Below are 16,976 nucleotides of genomic sequence, written 5' to 3'. Positions count from 1 at the left end.
TTCTGTTTTTATTTCAGATTCCTAGCACCTGTAGTTTTGTTATTTTCATGCAAAATTATCTACTTGGGTGTTAGCTACAACCAAACTAAATGGAGTCAAGGTGATGGACTGGATTTAAAGACAGACACTAACCCTGGGGTTCAAAGCTATACACCAAAGCTGAATATTAATTTGCAGTTCTAATCACAAACCAGTGACAATTATTTTACACAGCTAGGGAGCGAGATGTCTAAATCTGGGAGTTAATGTGACAGGAACTGAACAGAATAATTTGTGTTTGCCAGTGTCCAATTGTAATTATTCTGGGCTGCCTAAACAACTGGCCAACATAGTGGAGACACAAGAGATTCTACAGATGCTGGAATCTGAAGCAACACGCACAAAATGCTGGAGGAACTCAGCGGGTCAGGCAGCATCTACGGAGGGAAATAAACAGTCGACGTTTCGGGTCGAGACCCTTCATCAGGACCAGAAAGAAAGAGGGCAAAAGGCAGAATAAAAAGATAGGGGGAGGGGGAGGAGCACAAGCTGGCAGGTGATAGGTGACTCTAGGTGAGGGGGGAAGGTAGGTGGGTAGGGGAAGGGGGATGAAAGAGAATGATGTGAGAATCTGGGAGGTGATAGGTGGAAGAGGCAAATGGCTGAAGGAATCCAAAAGGAGAAGACAGTAGACCATGGAATAAAGGGAAGGTGGGGAACCAGTAGGAGGAGATGGGCAGGTCGTGAGGACAGGGGAGGGGAAAGAGAAGGGGTGAGGAGGTGACAGGAATGAGGGAAAACAAAAGGGGGGGAAGAAAGGGGAAACAGAGGGGAGTAGTTATCAGAAATCGATGTTGATGCCCTCAGGTTGGAGACTACCAAGTCGGAATATGATGCATTGCTCCTCCAACCTGCATCTGGCCTCAACATGGCAATAGAGGAGGCTGTGGGTAGATAGGTATGGGAATGGGAAGCGAAATTGAAGTAGCTAGCCATTGGGAGATCCCGGCTGTTGCAGCGCATGGAGCAAATGTGCTCAACGAAGCGGTACTCAATCTATGTTGGGTTTCACCAATGTAGAGAAGGCCACACTGGGAGCACTGGATGCAATAAATGACACCGTTAGATTCACAGGTGAAGCACTGCTTCACCTGGAAGCACTCCAGGGCACAGTGCAATATTGGAAGGGTATCTGAAACCAGGGAGGGCCTGTAAATTATACCTGGACACAAAAGGTGCTCCTACTGTAGAGGACATGCAAGGTATTTTGTGGTAGGTTGGGTGCTATCATGAAAGATCAGAACAAATTAAATTGGAGAATAGAGAAAAGGTTATTGAAGTGTGTCGAAAAGCTGAATGCATCAGAAGACAAAGTATTTCTAAGTTATTGAACAATACCCCTAGCTTGTGTCATTTTTTAAAAATCCTAAACATGACAATGAACTAACAGACTTGAAATCTTTTGCTAGTTAAAGAATAAATGTAGCTGAAGACTCCCAAACTTTGTTTCAAGTAATGCCATACCAGACCGGGAATTTGTGGCTGATGCACACAAGATCAGTATTGGAGAAATGCAGCATTCTTGTAAGGTTTTGTGTCTGGGGATGTTACAAAGACAGGGAAGGAGACACCCAGGGATCAATTTGATCATAAGAATGAGAATACTAATATTAAAGACATTGGTGAACAAGATGTCAAAATAGGTCAGTAAATTTCAGGGCAATGAATGAACAAGTTCACATACATACAGCAGAGCATTGGATTAGCTTGTTTATCATGGCGGGAGCTCACTGGAACAAGAATTGGGAGGCAAACACTAACATGTACAAGGGTGACAACAACACAAGCCCATGAACTAACAAAATTAGCCCAAAGCATTTGACAGGCAACAAGAATATTTGATGAGGCAGCCATTTGTAGACTTCATGATGTATTGTACAATAATGGAATACACAAAACAGATCTACAATGGTTATAACAAAAACTGAGTAAGCAAGTTTGAGATTTTGCCATCAAACTTAATTGCTATAGCTACTTTATTTAAATTTAAGAATGCTGAGAATTTGACCGAACCTATAACACAGAAACATCGAAAACTAGGAACTTTCAGCTATTTGGTCTCAGTCTATTCCACCATTCAATACGATGATCCTCTATCTCAGTACCATACTCCCACTCCACCTATTCCTCGGTGCCTCATGTATCTAGAAATTACATTCAATGACTTGGTCTCTTCAGCTCTCTCTGGAACGAATTTTAATAGGTTTACCATCCTCTCAAGAAACCCATCTCAGTCCTAAATTACCTACAGCCCAACACCATAACCCATAGTTGTAGACCGCTAGCCAAGGGAAATAGCCTCCCTGAAGAGCACTGTCAGAATTTTGTTGGTTTCAATTAGATCCCCCTCTCATTTTTTTCTAAACTCTAATGAATTCAGGCCTGATCAATTCAATTTCTATTCCGACAGCAGCTACACCATCCCCAGAATGAGTCTGGTGAACGTGTCACATTCCCTCTGGCAAGTATATTCTTTTAGATAAAGAGATCAAAACTGCACACAGTACTGTAGATCTGGTTTCATCAAAGCCCGCACTGTTGAAATAGCTTTAAATGTTAATAATTTTAACTGACTTTTTCCATGCATACATCTTGTACATAATTTTGTGTTAATAATATCACTTGAAGAGGTCATTCAAATTACTTGTCAATCCACATGAACATTGAATTTAGCAGTTCTAGTCACAAACCACTGGCGGGGCTATAAATATAAACTATTTCATTGTGATTTTTCAAACAAATACAATTGATTATTTACAATACCAAAATCAATAAAATTCCCCTCCATAAATAAAGGTCTCATTTTCTCATTCCAGCCACCCCCCCCCCCGAACACACTTATGAAAAGCTGAAGGCGATTTCTCCCATCTGCCCTGTTCAACCAACAGAAATTGTTGAAAAAAATTATAATCAATCATTAAGGAAGTAATATTAGGACATCTGGAAAAATGTAAACTAATCAAGCAGAGTCAGATTGGCTTCATGAAGGGGATACAGTACTTGACAAATCTATTAGAGCTTTTCAGGAAGTCTCAACCACTTGATAGAGGGGCCTCGATGATGCACTTGGACTCCCAGGTGTTTGACAAAGTGCTTCGTAAGAGGTGAAGATCCATGTTGTCAGAGGTAACATGCTGGATGGATAGAGAATAGACTAACAGGCAGAAAGCAGCAAATAGAGATGAAAGGGTCATTTTCAGGTTGGTGACCTTTGACCGGTGAGATACCATGGATGTGAGGTGCTGCATCTACAACTGTTTAATATATCTTAATGACTTTGAGGAAGGAAGTGAATATAAAGTAGCCCAAATTGCAGACAGCACAAAAATAAGTGGGAAGGCAATTTGTGAGGACACAGTTTATAGGGAGACATTAATGGTGCTGGTGAGTGGGCAAAAATTTGATTAATGGAGTATAATGTGGTAAAATATTAAGTTGTTCATTTTGAAACAAAGAATAAAATAGTATTATTTAAATGGAAAGAAAATGCAGAAAGCTACATAACATAGGGATTTGGGGTCATTATACAGGAAATACAAAGGTAGCATTCAAGTTCAACAGGTGATAGGGAAAGCTAATGGAACTTTGGCCCTTATTTCAAGGGAGTTGGAGTATAAAAGCAAAAGTCTTAATGTAACTGTACAAGACACCAATAAAACTAGAGTACGGTGAACAATTTAAAACCCCCTATTGAAGGAAAGATATTTCAGAGGAGGTAGTTCAGAGAAGGTTCACTGTGATGATCCCAGGTATGGAAGGGTTATCCTGGAAGGAAAGTTAAACAGATCGGGACCCTGCTCATTGGAGCTTAGAAGAACGCTCTGTAAGAACTTCATATGTTTCATTGAGATCACTTGAAACATATGAAGTTCTTGCAGAGCAAATCCCCAGAGGACAGTTTTTCCCCCATGGGAATATCCAGAATTAGAGAGCACATTCCAGAATAAGGAGGTGCCCATTTAAGACTGAGACAAGGAAGATGGTTGACTGTCTTTGGCACTAGAAGTCATGGGAGCAAAATCCTGTGATATATTTAAGATCAAAGGTAGATTTCTAATCAGTAAGGAAATTAAGGATTATGGGAAAGGGCAGGAAAGTGAACTTGAGGAATGTCAGATCAGCCATGATCTTACTGAATGGTGGAGCAAGTTCAAGGGGCTGAATGACCCATTTCTACTTATTATGGTCTTATAAAGTCCACGCAAATTGCTCAAAAATGAATCTGCAAAACTAACAATGCATTATAAAGTTACAATCCCTGGGATCAAAGCAAGCTTGCTTCCACTGCAATTTTGTGGGTTCTGAGGTGGCTAACAAGGCTAATGTGGGAACCACAGTCTCTTCCATAGATACGGAAGGAGGTGCCTAACGGATGGATAGTCTCTGAGGTGGTTATTCCTTACGAGGGGGTTGTGTGTGCTCACGATGCACGGCTTTGAGGTTCTCATTAACATCCCAATTCCCCTCCTTCACTTTGGCCCAGGGATTCCCAAGAGCCTGTGGGGATGTTCTGCTTCTTCAAGGAGATTTGTTGAATGTTTTGTACTATTCCCCTGGTAAACTCTTCACAATGACAGAGCATGGAACAAAGTGTCTATTGCGGGAATTTGCCAAAAACTTGGTCTGCCCAACATAGCCAACTGAGAGTAACTAGGGCCTTGATGCTGAGGATGTTGGCCTCGGCAAGGGATACTGACACTTATGCATATCCTTCCAGTGAATTTGGAAGATTTTGCAGAAACTACATTGGTGGCATTTTTCTGGTGCCTTCTGTAGGTAATCTGGATCTCAGAGCTAACCTGTGGCCTAGCATGCCAGGTCTGAGATCTTTATTTTTGAATACCCTCCATCAATCCAACGATGTGCTGACTCATTGGCAGTGGCAGACATCGATGATGAAATTTGACCAGCAAGAGGTAGCCCAGAGATATGGAAAATGTGGAACATTTGCCAAGGTTTCACCATGAAACTGTAATATTAGAGGGTAGTGTCAAGTTAGGTAGAGGACCTTGGTTTTGTGGATGTTGCATATGTCACACATACTCTCGTACACTTCTGAATATGAGTCAATGAAAATTTGGAGCTCGGCCAGGTATGCCCAAACTCAAACACCACCTGCATACTACAGCTTGACTACTAAGGTTTGGGTGACTTTGCTTTCGGAGAGTAGCTACCATATCTTGAGCAGCTTCTTAGCATTTGCAAAGATTGGTTTCATTCCAACAGGAAGTATATTAGTGAGATGTAACAATGCCCAACACCTAATATATTTCTTATTGCATTGACACATTCATACTTGACACCAGTCCTACAGAGAATGTCATCTCTAGATTCCTCCTTCCAGTGGCTGAAGATACGCCCCAATCACAGTATCGATTTCGTCCGTCTTGAGGCACAGTGGACATGATCGTCACCACGAGTGCTTCAAGAAAAATGCAGGGAGTACCATCAGCCACTATATATGACCTTGTAAGAGCCCAAGGATCTGGAGGAACTGCAGAAAACCCTCAAATCTGGCCATTCGCAGAAATTGATCTCCAACTTGTGTGCTCCATAGTGTCGTGAAAGCATGATGAAAAGCTGCAGTCATGTAATGGTTAGAGCTTTGGACTGTTTGAAACAAAAGATCAAATCTGATTTTGAAAATTCCAGGATATTGTGGACTGACACCAGAACAATTGAACATAGAAACTAGCTGGCGTTTGTCAATCCAAACTCAACTGGTTTACTAAAATCAGTTCAGAAACAAAACCATCATTCTTAACTTATCTAGCCTCTAACAATTCCTATTGTGATTCTCGCCCTATGTCTGACTCTGCATAACCAGTGAACTGATTTGCCAAATTAAAAACCTGCTAAGACAATTACTGTGAAGCAAGGCAAATATGCAATATTGTGGCATCCTTATGTCTTTCAAGCAGCAAAAGGATAAAGCAAGCTGACATAGGTAGATAAATAATGAACTAAATACAACAATGCATGTTTCAGTCTTCTAAAATTAAGCATAATTTTCACCTTATATACACAACTATGAAAATTTTGATTTGTAATAATGCAATTGTAAAATCTTTTCTTACCCTGACTGTTCCACTGTAACCAGAACCAATTTTGTACAGTCCATCTTTAGCCAACAGATACAGAAATGAGCCATCACTTTGCAGTAGGCACTGATCATCTTCATCTGTAAATACTTCCTTTAAAATCCATTTATGCATTAAAGCTACCTTCTTTATTCCATTACTGAACCAGTCCTGAATTTGAATTTTTCCAACTAAAACTGCTTGCACACTCCTTTGAAGAGCATTTAGAATGGTTGGCACCTAAAAGTAATAATGACATATTAAGATGAATATTCACATATAAGTACTTACAATTTAGAGCTATCAAATGAATAAGCAACTCTAAACCACTCAGGTATGTTATTCACGATGCAAAATCTTAATTAGCTATGGCACTATGTGGAAATGTACAAGAACAGCTTACTTCACATTTGCATTACACAGTTCCAGTATGAATAAAAATGATAGGGAAATATGACGTCCACTTAAAAAGCCTGACAATTTCTCCCTATAGGGCTTGTACCTTCATGCATATGTAAACAGTTTTTAAAAAGCGAGTTTCACATCAAAAAATTACTGCAGGAACGAACCACATCATTAAATTTGATCTCCCAGGACACCTGGAGCAAAGGAAATTAGAAAACCCACTAACCTAATTTATGCATTATATTTCTTTCAAGAAACTGAATTTTGCTTTGTAAAGGTAGCAACACTTACTTCTAGTATTTTGCCCTATCTGTAATCAAAATGAGAGTAACAAAATGCAACAGGAATGTTACTGCAGCCAAACACTGACAAAATTAATATCTGACATCAAAACATAGAAAAATAGCAGTAGGCCATTCAGCCTTTCAAGACTCCTCTAAGCATTCAAAAGGATCATGACTAATTCTTTTCTCTCTTCTCACAGCTCAATGACTTTTTATAGCTAGAAATACATCCACATTTTTCTTAAATATATTCAGCGACTTAACCTCTATCACCACGTTCTGAGTAATGGAATTTCTCCTCATCTCTGTCCTACGTTTTACACATTATCCTGAGATTAAGAGTCCTCATCTCTGGACTCCCAGCTGGGGGAAACATAGTCCCCGCATCCAGTTCATCTCGCCCTGTCAGAATTTTGCATTTCAATGACATCACTTTTATAGACGATACAGGACTAGTCACCCAATATTTTTTTTTAAATATATGACAAGTCCTGTCATCTCAAGGATCAGTCAGGTGAACTTCCACGAAGTGCATCCTTTTTTGTTGAGATCAAAGCTACACACAATATTCCAGATGTGGGCTCATCAAGCCATGTGAATATAGCAAGGCATCCTTGCTCCTGTGCTCAAAACCACTTGCAATGAAGGCTAATGTTCAATTTGCCTTTTTAAACTGCTTGCTACAGCTGCACGTTTGCTTTCAGTGCTTGGTGTACAGGGACACCCAGATCTCCTTGTCCATCAATATTTCCCCCAAACTTTCCTTTCTAACCAATAATCCACTTTTGTTTTGCCTACTAAAGTGGATAACTGCACATTTATCCACATTAAACTACATCTGCCATGTACTTACCCACTCGCTTAACCTGTCTAAAATGTCTTGAAACATTTTTGCATCCTCCTCACAACCCACCATCTGATCCAGTTTTGTATTGGAAATATTAAATCCAATTTTCTCATCCAAATCATGGATGTGCATTGGGAATCCCTGCAGTCCAAGCACTGATCCCTGTAGTACCTCACTGGTCACCACCTGCCACCTTTAGAAAGGTCCCAGTTATTCCTGGTTTCTGTCTGCCAACTAATTTTCAATCCATACCTGTATATTACCCCAACTCCACGTGCTTTAAATTTTGTACACCAACCTTTGTGGGACTTTAACAAAAGGCTTTCTAAAAATCCAAATATAGCATATCCATTGGTTTTATCTTTTCTACAAGTTAGTCCTTTAACATCTCCAGGTTTGTCAAACAAAATTTCATTTCATATATCCATGATGACTTTGTCTAATCCCATTTTTTTTTAAAATGTATTTGTGTCATATACTTTATAATAAACTCCAACAATTTCTATGCTACTGATGTCAGGCTAACTGGTCTATGGTCCCCCATTTCCTGTCTCCCTCTTTTTTTTAAATGTTAGCTATGTTAATGGTGGCATTAATAAAACATTTTTTGCTTAATACAATCTTCATTAAAAGTATAAATGGAACAATTAAAATCCCAACCACAGCATTCAGTATAGCAAATGATTCATAGTGTAAAACATGCTCAGATATATAATGTAGTCTGAAAGTAATAAATGTACCTCTTTGCTGTCTGAACTTCAAATGCACATTTATAGTTGGAAAAATTAATATAATTTGTTTTGTGCAAGGTCAGGAATTCAATACAAGGAACTAGCATGGAAAGTGATTTGGTATGGCTGATTTTGAATGATTCTTGGATACTTGTCTAGTTCTCAACTTCCCTCAAAGCCCAAGGCTGAAACAATGATTTCCTATAGGACAGACTTTCAGCAACCCTCGCACACAAGACAAAGCTCATGTGGGGGATCCATCACTCATTTCCAACCTCAAATTACATTCCCCTCTCTCAAAAAATAATCACACGACTTCAATTAGTTATCCTCTGACCTTCTAAATTCCCCTCTCAACTCCAAATACATCATTCTATAGCTGTGTCTTATGAATTCATAAGATTATGAATATGCTACTAAAAGTCACCTATTCAAAACCAGAATCTCAAACACCCTAATTTATCATGGTGAAACTTTTCTTGAAACCCAAACAAGTTTTATCCTAATCATAATGTCCTAATTTATTCAACTCTGTGCTACGTGTCTTCTCTTCAGCTTTTATCTAAGTTGTGCAAAGCAAAATGTTGCATATCACTCCTGCACTATACACATTTGTCAAAATGAATGTCTAATGATCTTAAACCCACCTTTGCTTCATTTCCCCAATATCCTTACACAACAAAAATTAATTGATCTGAGTCATGAAATTTCCAATTGATGCAGCATTCATAACCTTGAGGACAAGAGTACTGTTCATTTTCTAGAATGGAGGAGGACAGCCAAAGTACATTTAGTAGAATGAAAAACATCTTTATCAACAAAATCATTACCTGAATAGGTTGGCAAGCATGGCTGCCATTACTAGTAAGAATTGCTGACACAGCCTGTAGGATCTTGCCTGTATCTCCCCAAGCAACTACTAAACTGAAGAGGCAGGCACAAGAAAAAGCAGTAAGGGACTGGCTGATATTATCCGCCATTCCAGTGCTTCGTATCGTTGTTTCTAACAATAAATGGAAGAGAGATTCTGTGGACAAAAAAAAAATAATCAGATGAAAGACTGATTATTACTTGGATACAGATGGTTCAATGCATTGCGTTATTATAGAATCAAATACATAGGAACAAATCTTTCACTGTTACCCATACACAACATTATACCAATACTAATCTGAAGACATCTCTTCAGTCATCTCTTTGAAAGTCCTGAGTTTATGACCAGATGGATATAGGACTAACAGCTTGCCTTAGACTTCCAAGTAAGTAACTCTTAAACCAGAGTTGCAAAGCAGAGCCCAGAAGTTAATGTTTTTCCACCAAGTTCCCACATCAAATTAGTAGATCCCTACAATGATGCTGCTGATGCTGACATTCATACATGCAGAGTAATACAGGCTTCATGCTGCTGAATGCTAAATTGCATTTAATAAGTATACAACACTACCATGAAGAAATACTGAAATTGATACTCTTGTTATTTTTGAAAGACAAATTATATTTCACCTGCATGGAAATCAGGATGTTATTTTGTGAAATTGATCATTTATAATTTAATGCATGTATTTCTCAAGTCCAAGCTCTTGTGGCTTGTACAGCAGGAGCCATAAGCATCGCTTTTGTTTTTAAGATTTTACCTTAAAGATTTTGAAGTAATATTTTTTCCAACCAGTTTGCATTTGCATTGATGCATCTTCAGATGACGAACTTAGATTTCAGAAACACTTCAGAATTGTGGTAATTTCCTTTTTTTTTATTATCTCTACATGACAAGCATTGAATAATTCAAAAGAAAAGTATATAAAATTACCTACAGCATGAATCATCTTAACTCTGCTGAATTACTTAGCTTGTGAAGCCTAACACTTACATCACGTCAAATCTGATATCTTTAGGGATCCTCATGAGATCTACTTGGTGGAGCAAATCAGAAATACAAAAAGAGGATTCCATCCAAAAGAATGACAACCATAGCTTTATCTGTAAAGCATAGGGCAAGAACAACAGGGGGTACAAACATCTTTACATTCCACTGTCTGAATTAATTTTTTATTCCTTAATGGAATGAGTGTGCCATTGGCAAGGCCAATATTTTGCGTTGAATCCCAACTGTTTCTGAAAAGATGGCAAATTTTTTTCTTGATCTGTTGCAACTCTTCTGGTGAAATTATTTCCACAATGCTGTGTATAGGAAGCCCCAGAACTCAGGCCAAGAAATGAAGGAGGAATGGCCAATTTAGGCTGGGAACCTGCAGGTGGTGATGTTCCCATGTGCTTGACACCCTCTTCTTTAGTGATAGCGATAGTGGGTTTTGGAGGTGGTGTCAAAGTAGCCTAGGTGAGTCCCCAGTTCATTTTATATGCACTGCAGCCACCGTGCAACAATGGTGGTGATGGGAGGGGTATTTAGCTTAGCGGATGTGGTACCATTGGTTTGTCCTGGAAGTGCCAATCTTCAAGTATTGTTGAAACTGAATGCATCTGGGCACATGCAGAATATTTTCTCACTCCTGACTTTTGCCTTATAGATAGAGAATCAGAAGGCAAATTGCTTGCTTCAAGACACTCATTTCATGGCCTGCTCTTTTAACCACATTATTAAATGGTTCAATAAGTTTGTGGTCAATGGGGAATCCCGGTGTTGACAGAGGGGGACTCACTAATGCAATGTTGTTGAATGTCAAAGCTAGCCGATTATATTCCTGCATATTGGATATCACATTGCTTGCGCTTTTCTGGTGCAAAAGTTATACCTGCTATTTATTAGCCAGAAGTCCTGCTGCACAAAGGCACGGACTGCTTCATTCTCCGAAAAGATGGAATGACACCGACCATTATCTAATCATCAGCGAACATCTCACTTCTGCCCTATGATGGATGAGGTGGCTGAAGTGGGAAGTAGGGGCCCAGGAAACCACTCCAAGAATCTCTCCACCAATTACAACCATTGGAGCATTTTGCCTGGGTTCCCATTAACTTTATCATCAGAGCTCCTTAATGCTCCAGTCAAATGCTGCCTTGATGGCAATGGTGGTGACTGTCACTTCACACATGGAATTGCGCTGTTTTTGAACTGAGATGGTAAGGAAACCTGGACCTAGAAGGTCCAGCAAAGAAAGCCATATTCTGTCTGTGTGAGGTTATGAGTGAAAAAGTGCTGTTTAATAGCACTAACAACAATTTCCATCATACTGCTGAACACATGCAGATTTATGGGTGGCAATTAGGCAGTTTGGTTTCATCTTACTCGTTGGGGACAACAAAATGACATCAATACGAGTAGGAATGCTAAAATATAATCAATTTCTGCTCTTAATGTACTTTCAACATCTTATATGAAAGAATACTCATTGCAGTACAACTCATTTTTATCTGACAATCCAATTAATATTTAGTTCATTAAACATTGTTAATTTACAAATCTCATTAATCCAGAATTTCAGCTTATTAACCTTACCCAAAACATCAGGTGGCTCTGACTGGAGGCCTTCTGGCTGTTGCCCCTGAAGCATGTCAAGTAGAGCATGTAAACTTCTCAGACACAGTGCAGGATGAGAGAACCTTGTCTCTTTTATAAGCTCAAATACACCACAAAGTCCAATTCCTATGATCTGTTAAAAGAATATGTACTTGTAAACAGACATGAATAAATAACAGCTATTCTTATTTCTTAAGGAAGGCAAATAGCACAGTTCACGCAACACAATTTTAACTGTTATAAACACTAGTGGATTACAACAATCATTTTTCATTTCAAGTCAGATAATAAACCACCATACAAAAGACTGAAGTTATCATTATTACTTTCCCCATTCAGTTTTGATTTGTCACCATTTGGTGACAGTGATGAAATTTAAAAATGAGTTTTTACCTGCATGACCAACATCTTGGAAAATTAAAATAAGAAAATACTAGCAAATATAAACTTAAGTGAAGCCTAATCATAAAGGTGAATACATGATTCAAGCTCGCACAGATGCACTGCATTGAGGAAAAACTTACTACTTATTAAAGTTAAAAATGGTTTAAAAATCAAAGATTCACCCTGTCTCCTCCTTCACTTCACATGATATGTAAATGCTCTTATCGGAAAGGAGTGGGGGAATTTAACATCTAGAACACTGGTGGTTTTGTGCAGGGATTTAACTTCTTTCAAGATAATGCACATGCAGAATAAATTGCTTGCATATCATCTGTTCTGCTACCAGCCCAGACAAAATGGCATGGGAAAACACTAATTGACTATTTGGAGATACTGACACCAAAACAACTCTATCCTGCACCTTGTATGGAGCTGACTGGAATATTTATCGGCAGCACTTAATTTTGCAATAAAGGGCAAAAGGTGTCATCTCGGCAGATACAATACTTGTGAAGACAAGACCTAAAAAGTGCTTGGTAGCCAACTGGGTCACTTCCAGTTTTGTCTATGAAAGATAGGACAAAGTTCCTACAAAGATATTAGTGATTTTTGAAATATACAATTGAACATATCCAAGTCCTTTTTATGGGAGCAGTTTGCAACTTCAAGTGTATCTGTGCCACAGAATGGGATGGCCAAGGAAGACAAAAATGAATATCCTCACAGAAATACTGTTCATTATCAAATACTTTATGGATTTAAAAACTGAGTGAACAGTATAAAGCATTGCATTTGAAAGCAAACAACTTCAGTTCATCAATAAGTACATTTCAATAAACAGAATTTACTTTAGGTAGTTTAATTGGTGGCTCCCTTGATTCCTCTTCCTCATCACTGTCCGAATCTCCACTCTGGACTGAATTCTTTGAGGCCAAAGTCAGGGATGCTTCTTTCCGTTGCCATTCCAGAACACATTGGCGCACATTACAGTAAACATTGAAGGCTGACGGGTTGCTGTGGATTTTGATATCTGGAATTGGTGAAGCATTTTCCAAATTCTCTGTCTGAAGAAAAAAGGCAATCATTTTGAATTATACTGTGGCTCAAATCCTTAATCAGTATGAATTTATAAGAAACAATGTTAAATAAAATCTAGCTGAGATTTTGAGAGAATCATCAATTTATTTACGGATGTCTTCAAAACTGCTGTGCCATAGTATAAATTTTGCTTTAACCAGATGGACTGAAACTGGCACAGCATCAGAAAGCAGATAACACGAGACTCTGGCAACATGGACATCGACTCATCTAATTGTGCAAAGTTGAGTCATTTATTTTATATTATTCACAAAAAAGCATTATAAAATGTATTCATGGCAGAACGGTGGTCAGTTTCAGAAAGACGTAACATTGAGAGAAACCAGAACAAACTGTGCACAAAAGTTTGAAACAAGAAATAAACAATTGCCTTTTTTTGTAAACTGTCCATTGGTAAAGATGAAAAAGAGAAAAGTGGGGAAAAATTAAAATCAGGATATTTCTGATAAGGTTCACAGACATGAAATCTTAATCACTGCCAAGAGTAAAGGGAATAAGATCATTAAAATTTGGAGAGAGAAAAGTAATGCAGATAAATAAGTTATTCAGATAATGTTTGCATAATTTAAAAACACAAGTACAAACAAGCAGGCATGAAGCAAGACCATGGAATTCTTTGGACAAAAAACTGAGGATGTGCACAAGATTTCAGTTAAATGAATAATGTTATTAAAATGAATCCCAAAAAACTAATTGAATTGTTTTGGATCAACATGATTAAAAATGAAAAATGTAATAAACAAAGACCAGAATTTTCTTAAGTTTAGCTTGCCACTCATTTCCCATTCACTTTCTTTGGATCTGGAAAATCAATCTCACTGTCCCAGACTATCCCAGAGCTGTTCAGTGAGAGCCTAAACAGCGTCAGAATAAGGGTCACAAAAACACAAAATCCTCTGGAAAACCTTCGACAGCTGGCGATGCCCCAGCTTTGCCATTTGTCAAAATGTTCAGTGTTTCCAAATATTAATGACCATTAAAAGTAGAAATGGTCCAAAAATAGAATTAACAAATCATTGAAAAAAATGCAATTAATTTCTGTCTATAGAATTCACAACAACACAATTCCCATTCCAATGAATGGGCTTTCTAATTCTGTCAGATCTAACCCAGCAGAGCATCAGAAAGCAGATCCATAGTGTGAATGGTAGGTAATCTCAAACAAGGTCCATTTCCAACACTACATTCCATAGGGTGTCCAGAATTAAAGCCAAACCAGCAAACTCAGCAGAGAATAGCACATTAAATTTGCAAGTTCAACATTTGGGGTCCCAAAGTTTAGTAGCACTTAAACTGAAATTTGCTGGTAGCTCAATGACTACTAGCCAATCCAGCAAAACCCAGTCCAAACAGCAAGTACCAAAAGATCATTGCTAACTTTGATTTGTGCAAGCTAAATATTATACTATTAGCATGCACATATGCTCAATTAACTTGACAGATGGGGAATAATTCTGCAGTTTTGTAACTCCTCCAAATAAATCCAATCATACAGTCATGTACTACAAGATTTTGAATAGAGTGAGGGAAAAAAGCAAAAAGGATGGGGGAGGTTTTGCAGGGTGTTAAAGGGAGAGGGAAAGAAAGGGAGTGAAAAGAGGAGAAAGAAATGAGAACAAAAGAAAATATCAGAAAAATTTGGCTGTGGAGACCCAAAAGAACATGGTGGACCAAAGGGATCTTGTGATTGATGACCAAGTTAAATCACATTGCACACAATGCATGGTAGTAAAAGTTACTTTATTATTTTGCGCATGGGAATCATGTATCAAAATGGTAATAATTGCTCTAATAGTGGATTGCAACTAGAAAGTAATCATTCACAACTACCGCACTTTACAGTGGAAAGAGGACTATGCCTAATTAAGGCTAACAGGCAAATCATTTTCTTCAAGTATCGCAAGGTAGTTGGTTTAACATTTGTGCATTTCATTCATACATACTGCCAAGGGCCATTTAAGAAATGTAGTTCTACAAAAGATTTCCTGTCAGATTCCATGATTTGGAATGGTCGAGGGTCATAAAATTATACTTTGCTCCAAAAACTATGCCAAAAAGTTACTCACCTTACTAGCATGATGGAAAGCTTCCACATCCTCCTATGTCACATTACAAAAATAAAAACATGCAATGTGGATTTTTTGAGAAGATCATGTTTGGCCACTCAAATGTTCTCTAGATTTACCACCCAGCATCCTGCAAAACACATCCTTAAACGTATTGGGTATACAAATAGTAACTAAAATACTCCTGATCAACTTCAACACTTCTTATTGGAAATGCGATTTCTCTAGCAACGTAATGAAGGGGGACCTTTTTTTTAAAAAAAACTGTCATGGCTGAACTACCTGTCAACAGCCATTGTTAAAACTCACAAATAATGGCTAATTAGATAAGAAGCCCAACATACTATCCAAAATCAAGGTAATGAGAGAAAAAGTAACACAGCAGAAGATTAGTGAGAAAAATCAAAACATTTAAGGAATGTAAAAGAATTCTTCAGACAACACTCCCTGAGCAAACGACTTCCACACAGACTATTCCTCAATGTCTTCACCTCCAAAATCAAATTCAAGATTTTGGAACAATATTACACGTTAATCCAACACTCGCCGACAAAAAAAATCTTCAAACCTCACTGACTGTATGCAGGGAATAGAACCCTCCTCACTTCTCTAGCACTGAGCACTTTTCCAGAAATGTTGTCTCACTGTTGGTTTGTATAGATAGTGTTGTGATATTAGTAACTCCACTACTTGAGCATTCTAGGCAAAACCACGTAAAGCTGACCTTTTATTCATAAAGTGAATAGAAACCTGATTGAGGTCAAGGTTAGGGAGCCTCAGATCCACTTAATAGTTCCACCACATGCCTGTGTAAAAGACCCAATCCAGAATCTAATGGGAAAGAAATTAAAACCAATTACAGTTGTTCCCTTGCCTCAAGAAGGGAATCTTCTATTCCAAGATTATCTGCATCATCATCCTAGAGTTTTCTTCAGTGACGCTGTTCAGTTACAATGCTAAGTGTGCTCTTCACTCATCTAAATAACAAAATCATCCTTTACTTCCTTCTGTTACTCACTGGGGACTGTACTGGGAAGAACAACCATATTGAATGAGAAAAAAAATCATCTGGAAGAATAGCAATCAAGTAGACAGAACAACTTGCAATTCTAACAAAGATAACAGTCCCAAACAATTGGTGAGAAACAGGGAGGGAAGAAATGAAAACTTAAAGTATTACATGGGATAACAAAAGCTTGGTCAAAGAGATGGATATTAGGAGAGCCACAAGGGTTGAGGCATACCAATGCACAGGGCCAGGTCAGCTAAAGGGTATTTCACACCCATTATTACTAATCATGAACATTCTGGCTGCCACAATTTCAACTTGTTCTTTTTCCAATCGAATTCACAAATAGATGCACTTGCCTTCGATCGTGCTTTCACTTTTGATTTGGTCTTCTGCTTCCTTTTAAGTTTTTTCTTGCTCAAAGCTTTTTTATTTCTGAAACAGAAAGTGATTAATTTTAACATTTTGATATGACACAATCCAATCCTTCCACCTGATCCCACCTCCCACGCCCCCCCCACCCCTGTGCACCCCCCTCCCAATTATCCTTGCTGCCTA

At 38.3% G+C, this 16,976-nt stretch overlaps 1 protein-coding gene across 19 annotated transcripts in view; it reads right to left on the bottom strand.

Annotated features, from left to right (window-relative positions):
• The window catches only part of mycbp2 (MYC binding protein 2), a 158,368-nt gene that overhangs the window by 128,569 nt on the left and 12,823 nt on the right, over window positions 1–16,976 (bottom strand). For all 19 annotated transcript variants that reach the window (XM_052026820.1, XM_052026823.1, XM_052026826.1 and 16 more), the window contains exons 2-6: window positions 16,774–16,853; window positions 13,094–13,305; window positions 11,841–11,994; window positions 9,217–9,413; window positions 6,117–6,359 (exon numbers count right to left, since the gene is read on the bottom strand). In XM_052026820.1, the coding sequence (XP_051882780.1) occupies window positions 6,117–6,359; window positions 9,217–9,413; window positions 11,841–11,994; window positions 13,094–13,305; window positions 16,774–16,853 (886 nt within the window). The remainder of the gene's footprint in view (window positions 1–6,116; window positions 6,360–9,216; window positions 9,414–11,840; window positions 11,995–13,093; window positions 13,306–16,773; window positions 16,854–16,976) is intronic.

This window comes from Pristis pectinata, chromosome 11 (assembly GCF_009764475.1).
Source record: "Pristis pectinata isolate sPriPec2 chromosome 11, sPriPec2.1.pri, whole genome shotgun sequence".
Classification (NCBI taxonomy): Eukaryota; Metazoa; Chordata; class Chondrichthyes; order Rhinopristiformes; family Pristidae; genus Pristis; species Pristis pectinata.
This window is presented reverse-complemented; position numbering and strand designations above follow the sequence as displayed.